The sequence below is a fragment of the Microcebus murinus genome, chromosome X, assembly GCF_040939455.1.
Source record: "Microcebus murinus isolate Inina chromosome X, M.murinus_Inina_mat1.0, whole genome shotgun sequence".
Taxonomy (NCBI): domain Eukaryota; kingdom Metazoa; phylum Chordata; class Mammalia; order Primates; family Cheirogaleidae; genus Microcebus; species Microcebus murinus.
In genome coordinates, this window is record NC_134136.1 from 105,210,096 (window position 1) to 105,233,725 (window position 23,630).

Here is a 23,630-nt window from a genome sequence, read left to right on the forward strand (position 1 = left end):
GCATCTATGGCATAATAGTTATTTGATACTATTTATAGAATATTTCTCTCAGATAATTGAGGTCAGCTCAAGTCTTTACCTTCCTGTCTTTTTTGCCCTGTAGTAGATTAGAACAATAATACCCCACTATTGACAGGCTGCAGGGGATTATAATGTGTGGTTTAAGCCATACTCCCCAAGGGATCCTTTCCCTAATTTAACTGTGCTTTCCAAATCCATCCCAATAGCTTTCAAAAAAAGCTCTAGGTGCTTTCGAGAAGGTAGAAGACACTCTCGCCCTTTATTGAACTCCTCTTCCACTTTCTTCATATGAAGAAGGCTCATAAAAATTGCCTAATTTTCAGTCCTTGTTTAGATCTCTCTTCACAGAATTTTTGAAAGATCCAAGGCATTTTTCTTAATAAGGTCAAGGCCAAGTTCTTCTCGGATCCAAAAGGAAATTCCCTTTTTCTGTTTTTCATTTTTTTTTTTTTATTTATCTCCTTAATTTGTTAGTAGGACTCTTATGGCATTTTCTCTTGGTCCTTGGTTAGGAAGCTAGTTTTTAAAACCTGTTAATTGCAGCAATCTAACAAACATTCCATGCCCTAGCCCTGCCCCAATAACTTCAGGCTTGTCCTGAATAAGCCATTTTCTATTCTGTTGTCTTTATCTTGCCTAACCGTCACCCCCACCTCCAGCTGCACTCTGCTTCAAGGGATACATGTTTTTCTCTCTGATGCCATTTCAGGGAACTTTTACACTTTCTACCTATATCATGACATAAAATATTATGTACTACCTCATTATTGGCTGTATAAGATATTCCCTGGTTATCCTGTGAAATGATCCTTGGTCCATCAAATCAAGTATATTTTCATAAATCATTTCTTTCCATTATTTTTGAACATTGATCCTTTTTATTTGTCTAGGAAAGCTATCAAACCTTAAGATTCTTAACATACAAGTTGCATTAAAGTATTAAATCCTTTGGTTTGAATTTTCTTATAAAACATACTCTATGAGATAAGAAAGAGAAAGGTATCACTTTCTGTAGTTAGGCAATAAATGAGAGTAGGTCAGGGAAGGGAAAGAGTTGCATTACTTTTGTATATGTACTTTCTTAACCACTTTAATCATTCCTTAGAAATAAATTTAATATTTAATATATTAACACAAATAAGAGCTGGATCTGACCCATTCTCAAGGAATATTAGTAAGTTCGTATGCGTTTTATTTTACCCTTTATTAGGTCCACATTCCATCTCTTCAGTGTATTTGCTGAATTTAGACAAATGCTTTCTTACATAGAGCAACTTTATGTTGCTTTAATTTGGCATGTCTTTGAGCTCTACTTTAGCCTCCACTAATTTTACATTACTTATTTGAATCTGCATATATACATACAAAAGATATATTGTTGTTATTAAGTCTTATATATTTGAAAACAAAATTTTCTGGTTATGGTCGTTAGTTTGTGATTTGATATACTCTCTGATTTTCAATATGGTAGTTCCATCACTTTCATGGAATACAAAATAAACAGCAGAGCTTTGGCTTAGGTTTGACATGCAATACTAATTTACCAGAAAAGTTAACATCTGTGTTGTCACTATCTAATTACAGGCCATTATGTCGTTTAATTTCCTCTTTACCTTGCTACGTGGATGCTCTTTGAACTGCAAACATATTGGCCTGATCTTTGTTCATGAACACGTTTTCCTGTGCCATGAGATAGGAAAAGTTTCATTTATAATACTATGGGATTGCCTTTAGGGCCATTAAATATTTTGTGATTTGTTAAATTCTTTGGTTTAGTGGTTTTGTTTTAAACTGTTATAAATGTAATTTGCTGACTGAACTCCATAACTGTTTTAGTCCAAGACAGGCCTTCCAATTAGCACTTACTTCAGTGCAGTGAAACTTCGTTGGATCCTTGACAACGTGAGAAAAGTTCAAAAGGCTGTTGAAGAAAATAGAGCTCTTTTTGGGACCATCGATTCATGGCTTATTTGGGTATGTTTAAATATAATGTAGATATGGAGAATTTTTTTAGAAATGTTTTTGGACTGCCTTGTCTAATGTTTTCTATTAACAGTTCAAACTTTTTAGTTAGCAGCATTAAGAAAAACCACTGAAATAGCAACAGAACATTTCAGCTTCTATTTGAGAGGCAGTTTTGCCTACTTCCTTTTTATTTCTTCTTGCCTTATTTCAGTGAAAATGGAGGATAATTATTAAAACTATATCTCACATCTGTTATCGTTAGGATAAGTAATTTAGGTAGCCTTTCTCTCTTGCCCATCACACTTCTTTCTCACTAGCCATTTCTCAGAATAAATAACTATTTAACATGACAAAACACCTAGGCTACTTTTATCATTCTCTTTCAACATCACACAGCTGTCTCCTATATAATCAAGCCATTATATGAAACTAAATCATAGTGGAAATTTTTGTTATAGAATCTTTTTGCCTAAGCTGAACATGACTGAGTAGAAAGGAACATTTCAAACATTTCTAAGATATATCTTAAAAGTACATGGTTATGGTCATTAGTTTGTGATGGTTGCAAGGTCTGTGTCTCTCTCTCTCTCTCTCACTCATTCTTTGTTATTTTTATTATGGGCATTTTCCAGTGTTCCCAAAAGTAGAGGGAATAATATAATAAACCTCTGCAACAGTGAGCCAGCTACAGCTGTCATCAACCTATGGCCAATCTTGTGTCAACTAGACTCAAACTTTTCTCCCCACAGATAATTTTAAAGCAAACCCCAGACATATAATTTCATTTGTAAATGCTTCAGTAAGTGTGCAATGATCTTTTTCAACATTCAAGAGAATATTGTCCCTGTTCTCACTCGCTGGATCCACAGGGCAGGCCTTTCAGAACTGCTACCAAGGAAGAAGCTCCTTCTCCACCCCTCCCTGTGGTTGGCCAGAGCAGGTTGTGCTTTGTGCTCATGGCCAGCTGTTTTCACGTGTGTCAGTCACAGTTGAATGAGTAGCTCTGACGATTGCCTTGAACCAGAGAAAGGCAGGATTTGGGAATTGTGAGCTGTAAGAGACTCAAGGGAACACATTTTGGCTGTACCCCAGGAGATACTGTTTATCCACCTTTGTTCCTTTCTTACTTCTAAATTGCTTCCACATAAAGGAAGGCAGCTGTGCTTCCAGTTCAGGTATGAGGGTACACCTGAGAAAGAGCTTTTAAAACTCTGCTTTCAGGATATATGCTTGGGTGAGTACAGACATAGCTTAATAGAATTGTTATTTAAAAATGAAACAAAGATAACAACAACACAGGGTTCTCTAAGATCCTTAAGACACACACATTTCGATTTATTTCACCTTGCCCAATTTAATAAGGTTTTCCAAAGATAAGAGATGAAAACAAAACTAATCTTTTGTTTCACCATTAAGTAGCTAGAATTGCTCTGACAAGGTAGTCAGTACTCTTTCAATGTAGCTACTAAAATATTTTTTTTTATTTTAATTAATTATTTTTCTTTTTTTGAGACAGAGTCTCACTCTGTTGCACAGGCTAGAGTGCCATGGCATCAGCCTAGCTCACAGCAACCTCAAACTCCTGGGCTCAAGCAATCCTTCTGCCTCAGCCTCCCGAGTAGCTGGGACTACAGGCATGTGCCACCATGCCCAGCTAATTTTTTCTATATGTTTTTAGTTGGCCAATTAATTTCTTTCTATTTTTTTTTAGTGGAGACGGGGGTCTCACTCTTGCTCAGGCTGGTCTCGAACTCCTGATCTTGAGCGATCTGCCCACGTCAGCCTCCCAGAGTGCTAGGATTACAGGCGTGAGCCACCGCGCCCGGCCTAGAAAATTTAAAATTACATATGTGGCTCATATTTTATTTCTACTGAGCACTGCTGAAAACTAGATAACTTAAATGTTCCATTCTTTTACTTTATGTGCTCCGCTGCTGATTAGGGCTCTTAACAATATGTAAATTAAATTTCAAATAAGTACAAATTTAATCTTTTTCTAAAATTCTTTCTAGAGTTTGACAGGAGGAGTCAATGGAGGTGTCCATTGTACGGATGTAACAAATGCAAGTAGAACGATGCTTTTTAACATTCATTCTTTGGAATGGGATAAAGAGCTCTGCGAGTGAGTTGTGTTTTACTCTAAGTATAGTTTCCCAATACGTTATCTATTTATAACCTAAATCCTACTGTTTCCAGATGTTACTAGACCACCAAAATTTAACTGTTAATATTTCAACTACAGTATACAAGTCTATATTGTGTGTTTTGTTAAGAGAGACTATTATTGCATATATAATAAACAGGCCAAGTTAATTATTCTTCATGGAAGATTAATATTCTTTAAAAAAGTACTGTGGATTCTGTGTGCTTTTTAATTTTATTGATTTGGTTGCATACAGTTAGAATGTTAAATGTCTAAGCATATAGTTGTTCTGCTGGCTTATGTATTTGTTACTATCTTACTGTATACTCAAATACATTTATTTTCTAATTGGTAATTATATTTTTTGCATTTAAATACATATAAATGTTTCTAGATGTTTATTTAAAACAGTGAGTGTTAAATACCCAATCTTATTGTCTTTCAGATTTTTTGGAATTCCAATGGAAATTCTTCCAAATGTCCGGAGTTCTTCTGAGATCTATGGCCTAATGGTAAAAAACAACCACAAAACAACTTTTCTCATTTAAAAAAAACTTTACTCTTCAGAATTCAAAGGTCAATGGTGTTCTGTTTTATAGTTTGGGATTTGTGACTTTTTCTGTGAATGTTCATAGCATGTAAGATAAGAATTTAGTATTTTTTAAATAATATTATAACTTAAAAACCTTAAAGTCCTTCTTACCAATTGATTTTTACACTTATAAACTTTAATTACTTTTTTTGAGTAATTAAAGTATTAATGGGATAATCTATGGCCTGGGAATGTTTGAGCCAGTTTAGTCTTTCAGTCTAAATAACTGTTTAGTAGTTGTGATGTCTGCTTTTAATTTAGAAGATGGACTATTCACGTTAGCGGCCCTTTTTTTTCCTGTTGAATCTCTTTTAATGGTTAGATTATGTTATATATTAGATTCTTTGTCCCCCTAAGCAAAATTTAGCAAAGAAACTGAAAGCAAACAGTCTGTTCCTGTTTTGGGATTGCTAATTAAACTGGTTTCTCTATGGACATTTTTACTGTTACTTTCATTGAAACCCAGAAAAAAAGTAGTTTCATCAAAAAGTATGCATCATTGCATCCTGAGAGTGCATCATTGAGAGTCTGTGGTTACACATCAGTAATGAAAACCTCTAGGAAGATTTGAACTGGTGTATAATCATAAAAATCTGGAATTTATGATGGAACTTTAGAGTTGATCCCTAAATTGTCTAGATAAAGTTAAGCAAGAATTTTTAACTGTCTCACTTATAATAAAGCTTTTTAAGGCAACATGGAATTTCTTGAAGGAGGCATAGTCACTGCTTATCTATAATAAAAGTGCTTCCATAATTTCATAGCTGTCTTATACTGGAAGATAGTGCAGATAATAAAAAAAAGAAAGGAAAAAAAAAATTCATAGCGGTCAACAGACTGACTTGGATCAGGGAAAAAGAAACTATTTTTGAGAAATAGTTTCAGAGGATGGTTGGAAAAAAAACATTTAACTGGCCTAGTTTTCTCTTGCATTTAAACTATTATGCTTCTGTCCCTCTTTCTTCCCTTGCTGACTATAGAAAATCTCTCATAGCCCGGTGAGTAGGTTCACCACCAATTATGTACCTATTCATTTGGAAAAGATACAGTGCATTTCCGTTTATTTTTAGACAAACAGAAGTCCATTTTAAGTTTTATATAAGACTGAGAGTGATGTTTCTAAAATAAAAGACTAAAGTAGTTTCCTGGAACGAGTGATTCTCAAGTTCCCATTACAAAGAACAGTTGTGATGTACTTTAGGCTTTAGCATAATAGGGAAATTAGATATAGTTTTTAAGTGTTGTAAACACCTCAATGATATTTTGACCAATTTTTCGGAGCAGTTAGTTGGAAACGCACTGTCACTTTTCTGCATGCTTCATCAGAAGATGTCCCAGGAATCCTTCAGATGTCCCTTCCCATGAAGAAAAAGGAGTGCTTTGCGTGCCTGAACACACAGGGTAGATCCTGCTGATAGTTTGTTCATTTCGAAATTATAAGCAAAGACTTCTTTTAGCATTTAAATATATCAGTACATACAGCCTCAAGGTTTCCTATTGATTCACTTTAAGCCTTTTTTTTTTTTTTTTTTGAGACAGAGTCTCACTCTGTTGCCCAGGTTAGCATGCTGTGGCATCAGCCTAGCTTACAGCAACCTCAAACTCCTGGGCTCAGGCGATCCTCCTGCCTTAGCCTCCCGAGTAGCTGGGACTATAGGCATGCGCCACTGAGCCTGGCTAATTTTGTCTATTTTTAGTTGTTTGGCTAATTTCTTTCGATTTATAGTAGAGATGGGGTCTCATTCTTGCTCAGGCTGGTCTCAAACTCCTGAGCTCAAGCAATCCTCTTGCCTTGGCCTCTCAGAGTGCTAGGATTACAGGCGTGAGCCACTGCTCCTGGCCCACTTTAACCCTTTGTGAAATTTATACATTACTTAATATCCAGGTTTGTGTTTTCAAAGACTATATACAATAAATAAAAATGGCGGGTTTTGAATTAACCAGAAAGCATGAAAGAAATAAAATAATACTAGCTATGTAGAGGGCATTTTCTATTTTCTAAAGGGTTTCTACATATATGCTGTTATTTCTTTATCATCATAGCTATGTGAGGTGAAGTCTGTTCTTACCCTCACTTTAACAGATAGGGTGCTAAACCTCCCACAGCATGGGAGACTTGCTCTAAAACTACAGACTAAGGAGTCAATCCAAAGCTTTAGTTGGTGGTCTTCCTGGTACATCACCCCTACTTCAGGAATTGCATTTCTTAGTTTTTCTAATTCCTTAACATCAGTAAAAATTGTTTTGAGTTATTTGTTTTTTTAAAAAAAACTGGTTTCTAATATCTACAGTTCGCCACTTAAATCTCACTTTTCTTCCTAGAATGCTGACCAAATAATCAAAATAAAAATTACTATTCATGACATATGTTGCTTATCTAAATTTGAAGAATGACGTTTGCTATAAGCAAATACTATCTAATACCTGAACACTCTTGTGTTTCTTATTTATGTCAACAGCAGCTTGAGTAGAAAGAAAAGTTGCTAAAATACAGCCTTCCAGGATAAATATGTTCCATGCTGGTTGGATGGCTATTTAGAGGATATGTTAATCATTTTTGAATAATGACAATAATAGCAAAGCACTAATGGACTTTGGCGATTATGTAGCCCAGTCCCCATTTTGTAGATAAATAAATTGAAGTGTAAGAGAGGTTTCAGTGGCCCATTCATGGCTTAACACTAACTAACCAGGAGTAGAGCCCTTGTTTCCTGACTCCCAGTCCAATGTTTAGTGTTCATTCTACAATGCCATGTCCCTTCTTATTGTTCTAGGAATACTTCTAGTATCTGTCTCTGTATCATTCATGTAGTTGAAACACTTGCTTTGTCTTGTCTGCCCACATCCTCTGGCCCGTTGTTATTTATGTTCATTCCTGTTGCAGTTATGTTAGTAGAACCAAAAGTTTGTAATTACTCATAATCCTTTTTTAAAATTTTATTAGAAAGCTGGGGCCTTGGAAGGTGTGCCAATATCTGGGGTAAGTTTCGTCACCAAACGTCTCCCCATCTCTACCCCCTTCCATGTTATGGTTTTCTTCCTCTATCTTAGTTTATCAGTCTGCCCTTTTCTAAACTAGGGAAAACAAGTAAGAGTAGCACAATTGTCCAATTCTTGTTCTTATGTGGCTCAGTATGGGCCACTGAGAATCTTTTGAATAAATTAATTTTAATTCTCCCTTCCTATACCTATTATCTCATAGGGGTATTAATGAATGGGAAAAAAAGTGGCCAAATGGAGGAAATGCAAGAAACATAGATAATTCATTTGTTGATAAATAAAAAAGGAAAAGTAAATCTTATGGCTCTTCTAAAAATGAAATTGAGAATATTGTCTTAGTATTCCTTATTGTCATTTACACTTTCAGTGTTTGGGGGACCAATCTGCTGCATTGGTGGGACAAATGTGCTTCCAGGATGGACAAGCCAAAAACACGTGAGTTTAAGAACCAGACTTAAAAAACAATGCTGTTTTGTTTGTTTATTTGTTCTCTGTTTGGTGCTTTGACTGAGGGAAAGGTTTTGAAGTTTATCCAGGCTTAAAATCAATAGCTTAATAGCTCCGATATGGTTATGTAAATTTTTTACCATTTGTTTTTCATTTCCTTCAAATAAAATATATTATGCCAGATGTAAACATACCCACAAGGCTTGTAAAGACCTTAATTTATAAAATGTAGTACCTTTTTCGTCCCAGAAACTAAATTTTGGTTCAATGTATTCTTGCCTTTGTGGGGAGATTAGTGGGGCCAGGGGAGGGATGGGAAGAGGTGAAGAAGAGGCTTGATATAAACTATAATTTTCAGCATATTGATCCTGCCCAAGTCTTTCTCACTAACTCTAAAGTCATATTTTTGTGGGATTTTCAATGTTATTTCCCTGGCATTATGCTTTCTCCTCCTTAACTGAAGTTTCTCCTTTGACAAGAAGCAGAAAGAATGATAGAAGTAGAGATTTGGTATATTTTTCTCCTCATCTTCTTACTACTCATAGATGTAGAATCTGGGACAAGCCCCATATCTAAGAATAATAAGAAGGTAACTCACACTTTAGGATGAGAAAATGGATGTTCAAAGAGGTTAAGTACTTGCCTAAGGTCATAGCCTTGACTTAAAGGCAGAGCCAGATCTCAAGCCCATGCCTTCTGAGTCTGGCACTCTTTCTTTCTGTTACACCATTAACTACACTTATTTGAAGGTATTCTTTTTTTTTTTTTTTTTTGAGACAGAGTCTCGCTTTGTTGCCCAGGCTAGAGTGAGTGCCGTGGCGTCAGCCTCGCTCACAGCAACCTCAAACTCCTGGGCTCAAGCAATCCTCCTGCCTCAGCCTCCCAAGTAGCTGGGACTACAGGCATGCACCACCATGCCCAGCTGATTTTTTGTATATATTAGTTGGCCAATTAATTTCTTTCTATTTATAGTAGAGACGGGGTCTCACTCTTGCTCAGGCTGGTTTCGAACTCCTGACCTCGAGCAATCCGCCCGCCTCGGCCTCCCAGAGAGCTGGTGAAGGTATTCTTTTAAACATTGAAAAAAACTACCTGCCAATTACATGTATTGATGAGCAGAAGCAAATATGCCTCAAAAGCTGAAATACTAATAATACCAATAATTACAACACAAGCTCCGTCAATGGCTATTGTGTTACATCTAATGTTCCATGTGCTTTAAACATGTTATATCATTTCATCCACATGCAGATCTTATTATTGCCATTTTATAGATCAGGAAACTAAGAATTAGAGAAGATAACTACTTTATGCAATCGCACACAGTTAGTAAATGGGAGATGTGATATTTGTGTTCAGATCCATCTCATTTCTTAGCTGGGCCCTTAAGCTATGTATTTTACTGCCCCACCCCCACAAACATGTAAGAAAGATTTCCGTAGAACAGGCAAGAGACTACATTTAATTGTTCTTTTCTTGAGGATTTCCTAATTCTCTCAGCAATTTTATCTTCAGTGGTTAAGTTCTATTTTTTTATTAATAATGGGATATATAACATTTCTAGATTAAACTTTCTTGTAGTCTAGCAGGGTCAGCAGTTCTCATGCAAGAGTGTGACATTTAGGCCGGGTGCGGTGGCTCACGCCTGTAATCCTAGCACTCTGGGAGGCCGAGGCGGGCGGATTGCTCAAGGTCAGGTGTTCGAAACCAGCCTGAGCAAGAGCGAGACCCTGTCTCTACTATAAATAGAAAAGAAATTAATTGGCCAACTAATATATATAGAAAAAAATTAGCCGGGCATGGTGGCGCATGCCTGTAGTCCCAGCTACTCGGGAGGCTGAGGCAGCAGGATTGCTTGAGCCTAAGAGTTTGAGGTTGCTGTGAGCTAGGCTGGTGCCACGACACTCACTCTAGCCTGGGCAACAAAGCGAGACTCTGTCTCAAAAAAAAAGAAAAGAGTGTGACATTTATGTGTGAGAATTTTGGGGGGACAGGGATATGAAAATTCTTCGCAGGTCAATGGTAATCTGAGGTTATGATCAAGGAGCAATTGAGTCAGCCCGAGTGTGGAAACATTCTTTGAATCTGAGTTTCAGGCAGCTGAATCAGGAGTCAAGAGAAATAAGATAGGAAACTAGGTTCTTTTTCTCCTTCTTTCCTCCTCTGCCAGGAATACCAATGCTAGTAAATCAGGTACTATCTCTGTATGTCAAGTACCTAGTGCTTATCCATGGGTTCCACATCCACAGGTTCAACCAACTGCGGATAGAAAATATTTGGAGAAAAAAAAACAATAAAAATAGCAATACAATAATAAAAAGTAGGCCGGGCGCGGTGGCTCACGCCTGTAATCCTAGCTCTCTGGGAGGCCGAGGCGGGCGGATTGCTCGAGGTCAGGAGTTCGAAACCAGCCTGAGTAAGAGCGAGACCCCGTCTCTACTATAAATAGAAAGAAACTAATTGGCCAACTAATATATATAGAAAAAAAAATTAGCCGGGCATGGTGGCACATGCCTGTAGTCCCAGCTACTTGGGAGGCTGAGGCAGCAGGATTGCTTGAGCCCAGGAGTTTGAGGTTGCTGTGAGCTAGGCTGACGCCACGGCACTCACTCTAGCCTAGGCAACAAAGCGAGACTCTGTCTCAAAAAAAAAAAAAAAAAAAAATAATAATAATAATAAAAAGTAATATACTTAAAAATACTATATAACAACAATTTATGTAGCATTTATATTATATGTGATCTAGAAATGATTTGAAGTATATGAGAGGGTGTGTTAGGTTACATGCCAATACTATATCATTTTATATAAGGGACTTGAGTATGCTATATTATTGGGTATCTACCATGTCTCTCAGTATCCTCAGATTTTGGCATTTGTGGGGAGGGGGAAGTCCTTGCAATAATATAGCCTGCTTTTTCTCCTCTCTCTACTCCCCTCTCCCTTAACATTATCAGCCACATCCTTAAGTGATGGATTTAAGTTAGAGAGTGCTTGAGTACCTCTGCAGCTACTGCAGTTCGGAGGAGGGAAATAGCATATTTCTCTCCCTAAGGGGAAAAAACACAAATATATAATTAATCATATATAAATCAGAACTTATATGCCATAAGAAACTTTGTAGTAATACAGTTGGGTTTCAAAGAGAGGGAAGAAAAATAACAGGAGGAAATTATGTTAGTAGTGAGGTGCTTTGAAGAATGAGCAATATTGGAGGGTACAGGAAACACTGAATAGAGATACAAATAGGGAAATTGAAGACTTTGTTTAGAGAATAGAGAGAACATTAGGGTAGGAAAGTGGTAGCAAATAAGGCTAGGGTCATGTTGTGAAGCCCTACATATCAGGCTGAGGAGATTTTTCTTGATAGGCAGTGGAAAATTTCTGAAGGTTTATGAGCTGGTGTTCAGAGATGACTAGAGTTGTTAGTTAATAATATGGCAGTCCTTGGTCAAAAGGAGGAAGGACCAGAGGCAAAGAGGCCACAGATGAAGCCATTATAGGGTCCCAGTAATGAGGACATGGACTCAGAAGGATGGGAACAGAGAGGGAGGCTGTAGGTGAACATATATGGCACTGCAGAAGGGCAAGGGAGAGGAAGTAGGTATGTAGTCTACGTTCCTGGACACAGTACCCTAGTTAAGCTTAGTCAAAGTAAGGAATGGATCTGAGTAGAAGAATTTCTGTTTGGGACATGTTTGTGGTACTGCCAGGGTATTTATTACACACATATGGAAATGTAGAATAAATTCAGTATAAAGTAGAGATTTTGGATTTCCCCTTGACAGAGGTGATTTTGAACCAACAAGAGTAGATGACATTACCAAGAAAAAACATACAGGTAGAGGAAATATTTAGAAGAAGGAGACACCGAGATGGAGAATTCAAAAAAATGCAATGCAGTTATTCATTAGTGTGGAAATCCAGATAGAAATATTTAAGAGGGAGACATGGCCGTCAGGACAAAATACTACAAGGAAGTCATGGAGGCTGAGAACCAAGAACGAACCATTGTACATAGAAATTAGGTCTTCATTTGGTGACCTCTAAGAATGAAATTTTAGTAGAATGCTCAAGATGGTGGAAGCCAGATTGCAAGCGGTCAAAAGGAACATGGGTAGGTAGAAAATAGAGAAAGCAAGACTTTGCAAAAATGTAACCATCCAGGAATGGTGAGAGAAGTAGATATTTTGCGAGATTAACAGGATCATACAATGGTTTGGGAAGTTTGTTTTTAAGTTATGGTAAGACTAGAGAATATTTCTTTGGAGTCTGAGCAGAGAACAGATAAAAGTTTTAAAGTAAATGGGATATAAGTGATGGGCAGAAAAAGTCCTAAAAGATTAGAGAGGTTGAGACTGAGAATTGAGTTAATCTCAACAGAGAGAAAATGACACTCAGCTCAGAATTCAATGGAAAGCATTTGGAGGAGGGAAACAAATTATGGATGATTTTAATTTTTCTTTTAGTTTAGCCATATTTTTTAAGAATGAACATGGATTATTTAAACATTAAATTTCATTTATCTGAAAGAGCACCTAAGTTAGCTGCCTCATTTCCCCAGAGGACTGACTATGTAATAAAGAAAGTCTTAGACCTCTGACACAGTTTGGCCTCGGGCCACTTGCCCTGCCCTTGTGTGTCATCTTTGACTCACCCCTCTAGGCTGCTCAGTCTTGATCTGATAGTCATGAAGGACACTGAGCAACCTTTTTATCTTTACAGAGGTCAGAAAAGTCAGACTTCTCTCTGGGATATTTGAACACAGTACAGTGTTAAGGAAGAGTAGATAGACCACATACATGCTGATTAGCTCCATGTATGCTTGATGACTGGCAAGAAAGAACAATAAAATTTAGGAGGAAAATAATTGCCTGTGTTCTATTTTGAAAGTTATGGACTAAATATAGCAAAGAAGTCTCTCCATACATTGAAAATACTCATTAATTGCTTATTACGTATACTAGCTTAAGATTTCACTTTTATTAAGTGCCAGGAGCCTTCCCATTAATTTTGTGCTTTAGGACTTGTACATAGCCATTCATTATAGGAATGTTTATATGGGTGCTAAATGGGTACAGATTTCTCCTTTAAAAATCATGAAACAGATACTTAACTTCCATTTTCATGAATATTTATTGAAAGAGATTAACTTGAAATATATAGCTTTCTCAGCACGTGGCAGTAAAAAGGTGTAGTGATTTATATGTTTTAGTTTGTAACCTGTACATAGTGTTATTTGACAGATGTCTTTACAAACTTAGATATTCATTGGTCCCACACTCACTGAATATGTCACCTGTTCATCAAGCAGGCCAAGAATATATTTGGGTGAGAAGAGAAAATATCTTGTGCTGATCCTTACTCAAAGTAATGGTGCCTGGAAAAATGTTTATCAGAAAACAGTTTTCCTTGGTTTGTGTTTGTTGCACAAGAGAAATGCAGACAGTAGGATCTGTTGACTTAATGCTGACTGGTAGTAGCTTCTGCTGGGATCCTTCTGTTTGCCCCTGGACTGAGCACTCTCCCTTCTCCCACCACCTGCTAAAATGTCACCAGCACAGTTAGAACCCCAGTCGCACAGAGCACAACAGCAAGGCCTGGGAGGAGGGAACCCCGAGCTCTGGCAGAGCCAAGGGTGACCATAGCAACCCTGTTGTTGTCCCACTCAGTTTAAAACTATTTCTCTGTGACCCTTACTGGTATGAGTTTGGGCTGCATATCTGCCTGGCACAAGTCAAAACTACCCATTAATGTGCAAGTGCCAGACTTGTTGCAGTGTCCAAAGTTTATTTTATTTTATTTTATTTTATTTTATTTTATTTTATTTTATTTTATTGATACAGAGTCTCGCTCTGTTGCCTAGGCTAGAGTGCCGTGGCATCAGCCTAGCTCACAGCAACCTCAAACTCCTGGGCTCAAGCGATCCTCCTGCCTCAGCCTCCCGAGTAGCTGGGAGTACAGGCGCACGCCACCACACCTGGCTAATTTTTTCTATTTTTAGTAGAGACGGGGTCTCACTCTTGTGGACTCAAGTGATCCTCATGTATCAGCCTGCTAGAGTGCTAGGATTAATTACTTACAGGCATGAGGCACCACACCCAGCCAAGTCCAAAGTTTATGCTGATAAGGCTGCCACAAAATAAATTCAGTTCTTTCCTATCAGCCACGTTGCATTCTGACTCTGATTGTCCTATCACTGTTGTAATGCCCTATCTTGCAGAGGAACAGGAAAGGTAAGGCTTAAATAACCTTCCCCTTTTACGCCACTCTTGTAGTTTCCCAGCTAGCCTCTCCCACACTCTGCACCTAGCCTCCTCACCCTGCCAGAAGATAGTGGCGTATCTCAGTTTTATGACTGTATTAATAATTGAGCTAAGCTGGCCAACCGTATTGGTGAAAGACTGTTAGTCATCGATGCTTCACTTCACGCGGATTAGGAGTAACATAACTGTGACCGAACATAGCATTTGTTGTAATTCAGTGATATTTTATAAACATAGCCCTGGGCTATGACTGAATAAATACAAAATATTATACCTGCATTTTTTCCATTAAGATTATATTAAGTACATTTTATTCTAGATTGATCTTTAAAGTATTATGCCATAAAGAGCATATGATATTTGTTAAGTTTCTGGACTTTTCTAAAACTTTAGTAACTTATATTGTACTAAACTATGTGTCAGTTTAGATCACTTATATTATTAATGTTTCATCATTTGCTTTCAATAAAATTATTATTCTCTCCCCAACTATAGGTATGGAACAGGATGTTTCTTACTATGCAATACAGGCCGTAAGGTTGGTTTTTTTTTTTTTTAAATTAAAACATTGATGAAGGTCTTCAAGTTCATATAAATAATGCTTGAACATAATTTGCTATTAAGTTACTTTTGAGTCTTCAGCTTTTACTTAATCTTTATTGGGGTTTAATTTAGAACTCAATAAAAATTTGAATGGTTCTGGTAAGAACCGTTTTAGGTTCTTTGAATTTTATATGTGTGCTTTTAATTGTGTTGGTGGGAAATTTGTAGTGGGACTTTGTTAGATTCTTAAAGCAAATTTAATTTAGAATAAGGAATACATTTTTGTGCAGCTTAAGTGGGTACTTAATTCTGATCATTTTGACTGTTAAGATTTATTTTTTAAATTGTTTTATTGATTGCATTATTTTGTGCCTATGCCATTGTAGTTTTAAAAAATATTCTCATGATATCTTTTCATTTTCGCCACTCCTGAAATCTGTTTTTCTTTCCTACAGTGTGTATTTTCTGAACATGGCCTTCTCACCACAGTGGCTTACAAACTCGGTAGAGACAAGCCAGTTTTTTATGCATTGGAAGTAAGTTCTTTTCAATCAATGTGGATAATATGACAAACATTCAAAGTTAATGAAAATGACAGTGTTTTCTAATACCTTTTCTGATAAATCTTAATATAGAGGACTCAAAAAATTCCATTTTGTTCTTGGTATTTGATTGAGTAGAAAGAACCTAGGACTGAGCAGGGAGCCAGGACGTCCAGGAGACCTTGATTATATTGGTTCCTCAGTTCTCATGCCAATTAATTGTGTCTATTACTTGTGCCTATTACTTGGCTACTGTGCACTATAAGCTTTTTATCTCTAAAGTTTAATGAAGGGATTTACTTGCTCTCTAACATTTCTTTCATCTTGAAAATTCTATGTTTTTTTTTAACTAAAATGCCCCAGCATGCAAAAGGGCAGAGCAACTCTCTTTGCTTGTCTCCCCATAAAAAATAATTTTGTGTGACATTTTCATGTGGAAAAGAAATTGAGGAGATTTATGCTATTTATCACTGAAAACATTTATTTCAAACATGTTTGTAAATTATAGTAGGAATATGTCAGTCTAAGTTAATAGGGAGTGGTAAGTTTGTATTAGAAACATTTATTGATAAAATCGAAGAAGTAGTGCTGTATTTGTCTAATCAGATACATTTTGTTACAGTTAATTTTGAAATGGCTACTTTGTAATGTACAAGTATACCACTGATCTGAAAACGTACTGAGGCTCATTTTCTGGAATGCCTGATAATAATTTAGTCACAAGTTTGAGACTTCTAGTTATAGTTAAAACATTTATTAGTCACTATGCTTAGAGCATGAAGAATATTAGTTTATTTCATTCTCCTCATAAACACTGTAATTTCTTTCCCCCCGCCAAGCCCCTTTTCTATGGATAGAAGCATTTGTGAAAACATGTTCTGTATATTAAAGGTATTAATACTTGTCAGAATTTAAAATCCTACCAGCCCCTCCCTCCTCCTTTGTTTTCCTCCTATGGAGAATGCTTAGCACAACACTAGGCACATAGAATATGCACTTGATAAGTGTTATATTACCTATAATAATAATATTAATAATAAATATTAATAAGAAGCTTTCCTTTTTGCTTATACAGCAAACAATTAGTACTTTAGAATTATAGGTGCCTTAGACCTGGAAAGGGCCTCAGGGACAGGGTTCACCTGGTCTCAACTTCTTCCCTCCCAATATGAAAAGCCCTCTCTTGTCTCCTTTCCTGATAACCTTCCAACTTCTGTTTGAAGATAGCACCCAAAACTGCTTCTTAATAACACCTCTAGCATTGGACCTAGGTTGACTGTCAAGAACATTCTAACACTGGGAGGCAGTTACCAAGTATTTCTGGGTCTTCCTCCAGAGTAAACTGGCCCAGTGCCCTGATCTCACATGGTTTCTAGATACTTTATAGTTCTGAGCTCCCTTTGTTAGGTGCATTGCAATTCATTATTGTCTTCCAGAATGGAATATAACATTCCACATGTAATCTGGCTTGTACTCAATCAAGTGTGATCTGTGCTTCTCTTACTATAAGCACTGCTTCTGCTACTCTAGTTGAGAGTTCATTAATTTAGACTAATAACCCCTTCGTACTATTGGCCCCAGGAGCATGTGCTAAAAAATACCTAGCTCTTTTTCAAATGAATCATTGTCAAACCAAGTCCACTCCATTCTGTATTTGTGTAGAGGATTTTTTGTTTATCTAAATTCAGGTCTTTGTTTCTTCCTTTGTTTAATTTCATCATAGTGATTTTAGTCTATTTCTATATAGTCTGAATTTGAATTCTTTTTCACTCTTTACTCTGTAACCCTTCCAGTTTTGTCTCATCTGGAGATTTAACAAGCATATGCTTTATGATTTTGTTTCAATTCATGTAATTTATTTTTAGATTCATAAAATTTTAAAGCTGAGAGAGGAACATTAGATCATATGACAACATACTTAGTTACACTCTCCTATCCCCTCGTTTTACACACGAGGAATTTGAAATGAGAAAAGTGAAATTGGAGTCACATGGCCAAGATAACTTGACAACAGTGAGTAGCAGATCCAGGTTATTGGACAACAAAGCCTTGATGCCCAGGCTACCCACTGTACCATCTGTTTCCTTATAAGTCTGGGAATTCAGGGCTATAGTCTTCCAAGTCCAGTGTTGTTTTCACTACATCTGAAGTATGTCCCTTCCTTCATCTGCTAACCTAGCAGTTTCAGCAACGACAACAACAACACACATACACACAAATATGTCAATATAGTAACAGTGTAGGTAGTGTTTTGTTTTTTCTATGTTTTCTTCAATTTTCGCAATGAACAACCATTTTAAAAGCACTTTAAAAAATTAAACCAAAAACAGGGTGGGGAATATAATAATACTAGATTGGTAGAGCTTTTCCTCAGTAAATTCATGCTAATTCCACTTGGTCATAATAATTCCTTTTTTAAACTGTTTACAGAGTATATGTTTAATAATGTCTTTAATTTGATAAACCCTTGTTAGGCTTGGAAGTCAGAGGTATTAAAATTTTACTTTCTACCCTCTTTAAAACCTGAAACTATAGCTACTCATCTTTAGTCTTTTAGCCTTCTTTCATTTTCCCTCTGCTGATTTGGGAGCAATAAAATGCATTTCTATTTTTTTATTTTGGTGATTTTGAGCCTTTTGTGGGTACCTTTAAATTTTTAAGATATTATTTAACTATATATTTATCTAAGAATATGTATCGTTGTTTAGTATTTTTAATCTCCCAACCATGACAAAGACCTTGAATACTTTGTCCTTACCACCTCCACCAGCAATCATGTTATTTTGTTGAAAGTTTTCATTTCCCCCTTTTTCTTCAACATACTATAATTAGTACTATTTTTTTGCAGTGGATAGTAAATCATATTTATTGACTTATTTTATCCATTTCATTTCTTTGATCTCACACCTTTTAGACCCCCACCTATATTTTTTTCTTGCTGAGGGGCATCCTTGTATAGTTCTTTAAACAAGAGTGTGGAATGGTAAGCCTATTCCTTTTAGGTTTTTTTTTTTTTTTTTTGCCCTCATTCCAGGGATGTTTATAAAATCTCATGTTAATAGTTATTTTTTCCACATCCCTTCTGGCCATTTTTGATGCTGATAAGGCCTCTGATGTCAGTCTAAATGTGGTTCCTTTGTAGATAATCTGGTTTATTATCTGGGAGTATTTAACATTATCTCTTTATCATTGATGCTCTGTAGTTTTACTATGCTGTGCCTGGGTTTGGATTTATTTTTATTTATCCTGTTAGGTACTTGGATCCAAGTCTGTCTTCATATCTGGAAAATTCTCAGCAATTACCTCCTCAAATATTGCTCCTCTACCATTACCTCCATCCTCTTCTGGAATTGCTATTGGATGAATATTGGAACCTTTCAACCCATCCTCCATGTCTTTTAACTGCCCTTTTATGTTTTTTTAAAATCTCTTTGTTTCTCTGTGCTGCATCCCTGGTGAGTTTCTCAGTATCTACCTTCCATTTCCAAATTCTCTCTTTAAAACAAACAGAACAAAACATAAAAACCCTTCTTTTTGTACTGTGTAATGTAAGACATATATAAAAATGCATTAAACATTAATATACAGCTTGACAAATTATTATAAAGAGAAGACCCATGTAACTTGTACACAGGTCAGGAAATAAAACACTGCCAACACCCAGGAACCCCTATATGCCTCCGCCAATCAAGCCTCTTTCCCCTCCCCTGAGATAAACACCACCCTAACTTTTATCATAAGCACTTCCTTACTTTTCTTTGTAGCTCTAACACTTACATGTGCAACCTTAAACACCGGAGTTTGGTTTTGCATGTTTTTAATACTGTATCAAAAATATAAAAGAGAGAGAAAGAGAGTGTGTGCATGCATGTCTGAGTCACACTATGTATTCCTTGATCTGTCTTCTTTCACCCAACATTTTGTTAGTGAGATTCATCCATGGTGTTAGATACAGCTGTTTTTTATCCCTTCTCATTGCCATATGAAATCACAGTTTAGTATTTATTCAATTGTTGATGACATTCGAGGTGTTTTCAGTATTTGGCTATTATGAAAAATGCTGCTATGAACATTTTTGTATATGTCTCCTGATGTAAATGTGCGCACCATTCTGCGGGAGTAGAATTTCTAGGCCATAGATTGTGTGTATCTTCTCTTTGAATAGATAATGCAAACTGTTTATCACAGTCAACATATGTTATACTCCTTCCAGCAGTGTATGGGAACACTAATTTACTCATCTGTCTAGCCTCGAGTTTATCCCATTTATTATTTAATACATTTTTTATTTCATTTGGTATTTCATTTCCAGATTTTTATTTGGTTATTTTTCACATCTACCTGATTGTTTCATTTCTCTTTTCTGTTGATTCATAGTTTCACGATGGTTTATTTTAAATGAAACTCATGCCTTAGTTTATCTCTTTGAATAGTTTTAGCATACGTAAAGTCTTTGTCAGAGTGGAATGAATTCTATTCCAGCTGTTAAGTTCCTTAATAATAGATTTCTTCATGCAGTTTAGAATTTTCACTTCCAGCCTCATCTTCCATTAAGCCATAGCCTTAGTCAACAGGTAGACAGTTGCTTGTTGTTCCAGCATCTCTGCACAAGTAGGAAAGCACCACCTAGCCCCTGGCTTCAAGCATTGAGCCTGATTCTACTCCCTGACTTGCACAAAGCATTTTGGACCCCTTTCCTCTGGAGGAACAAGTTTCTGGCCTCCACTCCTACCCGGTAACACATATAGAAAAATAAATCAGAACCCATCATGCTTGTGGCTTTAGTCTTCCTTGGTTATACATTTTATACATTTCTATTTCTGTCCACATAGATATTATTTTGTATTTGAGTCATATTTCAATGTTCTCTTTTTATATTTTGTCTGTTATACTCTGTGTTTAGAACAAAGGGGATATTTGAACTACAAACTCACTATCTCTGTTGATGATGTAGACATCTACATCCTTTTCATCACCAAGAGAATTCTTTTTTTTTTTCTTCTCCCAAGCCCCTGGGAGGTGATACTAGACCTGGCATTTTAACATCTCTGAATTCTCAATTTCATTATTTGTAAAAAGGAATTGGGGCACATGATCCTTAAGTTGTCCTATGGCTTTAACTCATATTAAATTGCTTAGATTTGTCCCAGCCTTTCTAGTTAGACAATGTTTCTCTGTGGTGGAAGAGACTGGAGCAAAATAGAGCAATTGAGTGGTTCTGCCTTCCCTCCATCATCTTGTTAAATGTACACTATCTTCCCAAAGCTCTCCTCCCTTTCTTTGTTTTTCTTTGTCTAAATACTGTTTCACAAAACAAAAATCCTTTTGGGAACCTTAATATTATTATGAACTTAAGCTTACTTAGCATTTGAGACTTCCATGTTGTACATTTTGTCACTAGGATATACACTAGGATATAGGTTTCCTGAGGCCAGGGTACCTTTTTTTTTTTTTTTTTTTTATGAGACAGAGTCTCACTCAGTTGCCCGGGCTAGAGTGAGTGCCATGGCATCAGCCTAGCTTCAGCAACCTCAAACTCCTGGGATCAAGCAATCCTTTTGCCTCAGCCTCCAGAGTAGCTGGGACTACAGGCATGTGCCACCATGCCCAGCTAATTTTTTCGATATATTTTTAGTCGGCCAATTAATTTCTTTCTATTTGTAGTAGAGACAGGGTCTCACTCTTGCTCAGGCTGGTCTCGAACTCCTGAGCTCAAATGAGCCACCATGCCCAGCCTCTGGGTACTTATCTGTCTTATTTACCACTCTATCCCAGCAGGCTGACAGATAATAGACGTTTAGTAAGTAATGTTTAAATACTGACTCCTGCCATTTTTTTCTTTTTAAATATGAGCTTCGAAGAGGGTTCCTTATATCACCCCCTTGGGTTTTTTCTTAAGTTTTTTTTTTTTTTTGAGACAGAGTCTCACTCTGTTGCCTCGGCTAGAGTGCCGTGGCATCAGTCTAGCTCACAGCAACCTCCAACTCTTGGGCTCAAGTGATCTTTCTGCCTCAGCCTCCCAAGTAGCTGGGACTACAGGCATGCGCCACCATGCCCGGCTAATGTTTTCTATATATTTTTAGTTGGCCAATTAATTTCTTTCTATTTTTAGTAGAAACAGAGTCTCACTATAGCTCAGGCTAGTTTGGAACTCCTGACTTTGAGCGATCCCGCCAGCCTCGGCCTCCCCGAGTGCTAGGATTATAGGCATGAGCCACCACGCCCGGCCCCCCTTGGTTTTTTAAATGTTTCTTCCTCCGTCTCTTCTTTGGTGTGATTGTTGATTATAGTGTTAAGATTTCCTTTTTAGAGTTTTTTATCCTTCTTGAGCTAGATACTACATTTTCGGTGTAAGCCTATGTAGTAGATATCTATTGCTATATAAAAATATTATCTCCAAGTTAGTGGCTTAAAAACAACACATATTTATTATCTCTCAGTTTCCATGGGTCTCGAGTCCAGGCACAGCTTACCTAGGTACCCTGCTCAGAGTCTGAGGTTTAATCTGCTTCCAGGCTCATTCAGGTTATTGGGAGAATTCAGTTCCTTGTGGTTATAGGACTGAGAGTTTCAGTTTCTTGCTACCTGCCCGACAGTGACCACCATCAGCTCCTAAAGGCCACCTGCAGCTCCTTGCCACATGGGGCCCCCCAACATGGCCCTCTGCTTCCTCAAAGTCAGCAAGAGAGGGAGAATGTCCAGCAAGATAGGTGCAAAAATCTTATATAAAATCATCACTCACATCCTGTCACTTTTGACGTGTACTATTGGTTAAAAGAAAGTCACAGGTTTCACCATACTCTAGGGGAGGAGATCATGCAAGGGTATACATACCAGGAGCTGGGGATCATGGGAGCCACCTTAATTAAAAGTCTGTCTGCCACAGCCTACAAACATTGTTTATGGACTTTTATAATGTACTTTCTGGAGAAGTGTACATTCTGAGCAATAAATGCTTTTAATTTTAATTCCCTAACTTGTTGCTGAAATATTAATGAAATATATTTCAAAATAATATTGCCCCAACTCAACTCTGTATTCCCTTTCTCTATGCAATTAAAAATGCTGTAGAGTTTGACTTTGTGTTTATAATCTAAATAATATATACAAATTAACTATACTATAAACTATATATGTAGAGATACATAGTACTGCAGTATACACCAAACTATGTTTACTATGCCTAATGGATGATTTTAAGCAATATAAGGATACTCTTTATTTTAAATATGATTTTTCTGCATACTCACCAATGTTAACCCTAACTGCCCTGTAAGATACAACTCCACTGTATCACAAACTCTCCTATTTTATATTTATACTATTTGTAGCAGTGGCATTCATGTTCAAGGGCCTTTGAGGAGGAGTATATTTGCCTGCTATGACATTATATCAGATCTACTTGATTATTTTTAATTCAATCATCCTGTGGCCTATTTCTTAGCCTTTCACTTTCTAGGCTATATGTCTACTTTTTAAATAATTTATTCCTTTTATCCTATTACCATTTAATTTTCTCTTCTATATACCCTCTCCTTTCCATTGCATCTTCCTTGGAGTGCAACTATTAGGCTTGCATGCACCTTTCCCAGAGAATACTGACTTGGAACTAGGGCTGATTCGTATTTGTAGATGATGCATTAAAATATTAGAACTTTATATTTAGGATATAATTTATGGCAACTTAATTGATAACAAGTAGACAGTCACCTTCTATCTATCATTTTAAGTTTCTGTTCGTGTATTCTTTTCCTGCCCAGCTTTGAAGCATTATACCATCTTCTATTTTATCTTCTGCCTCTGAATTCAGGCGGCTACATGTCTTTTTGGAATTTGGAGGTTTCTCTCATTTTCATTAATTTCTTTAAAGGCTAAAAGCATACCATGTATTATATCCTGATGCCAAAATTATATACTTCTTTCAGATAAGTGTTTTTATTTCCTTTTATTTTGTTATGTTGGATCTGTGTCTTCAATCACAACAAAACACTCTGGTACATTCCTGATGACAAAATTTAAAATAATTTCTCTGGAGCTTTGGCAGTGGCTCTGTATTTTTTCTTTTGTTTTAATTTAGATAGTGCTAATTCTCAACCAGTTACCTATGATCG

At 36.6% G+C, this 23,630-nt stretch overlaps 1 protein-coding gene across 8 annotated transcripts in view; it reads left to right on the top strand.

Moving 5' to 3' along the window:
- GK (glycerol kinase) overlaps positions 1–23,630 on the top strand; it is a 70,172-nt gene that overhangs the window by 33,072 nt on the left and 13,470 nt on the right. For 5 of the 8 annotated variants that reach the window (XM_020284893.2, XM_020284892.2, XM_020284898.2 and 2 more), the window contains 8 exons: positions 1,858–1,995; positions 3,999–4,108; positions 4,575–4,641; positions 5,702–5,719; positions 7,666–7,701; positions 8,089–8,156; positions 14,930–14,972; positions 15,433–15,513. In XM_020284893.2, the coding sequence (XP_020140482.1) occupies positions 1,858–1,995; positions 3,999–4,108; positions 4,575–4,641; positions 5,702–5,719; positions 7,666–7,701; positions 8,089–8,156; positions 14,930–14,972; positions 15,433–15,513 (561 nt within the window). The remainder of the gene's footprint in view (positions 1–1,857; positions 1,996–3,998; positions 4,109–4,574; positions 4,642–5,701; positions 5,720–7,665; positions 7,702–8,088; positions 8,157–14,929; positions 14,973–15,432; positions 15,514–23,630) is intronic. The other 3 variants (XM_020284894.2, XM_020284899.2, XM_075999360.1) reach the window with 1 other exon arrangement.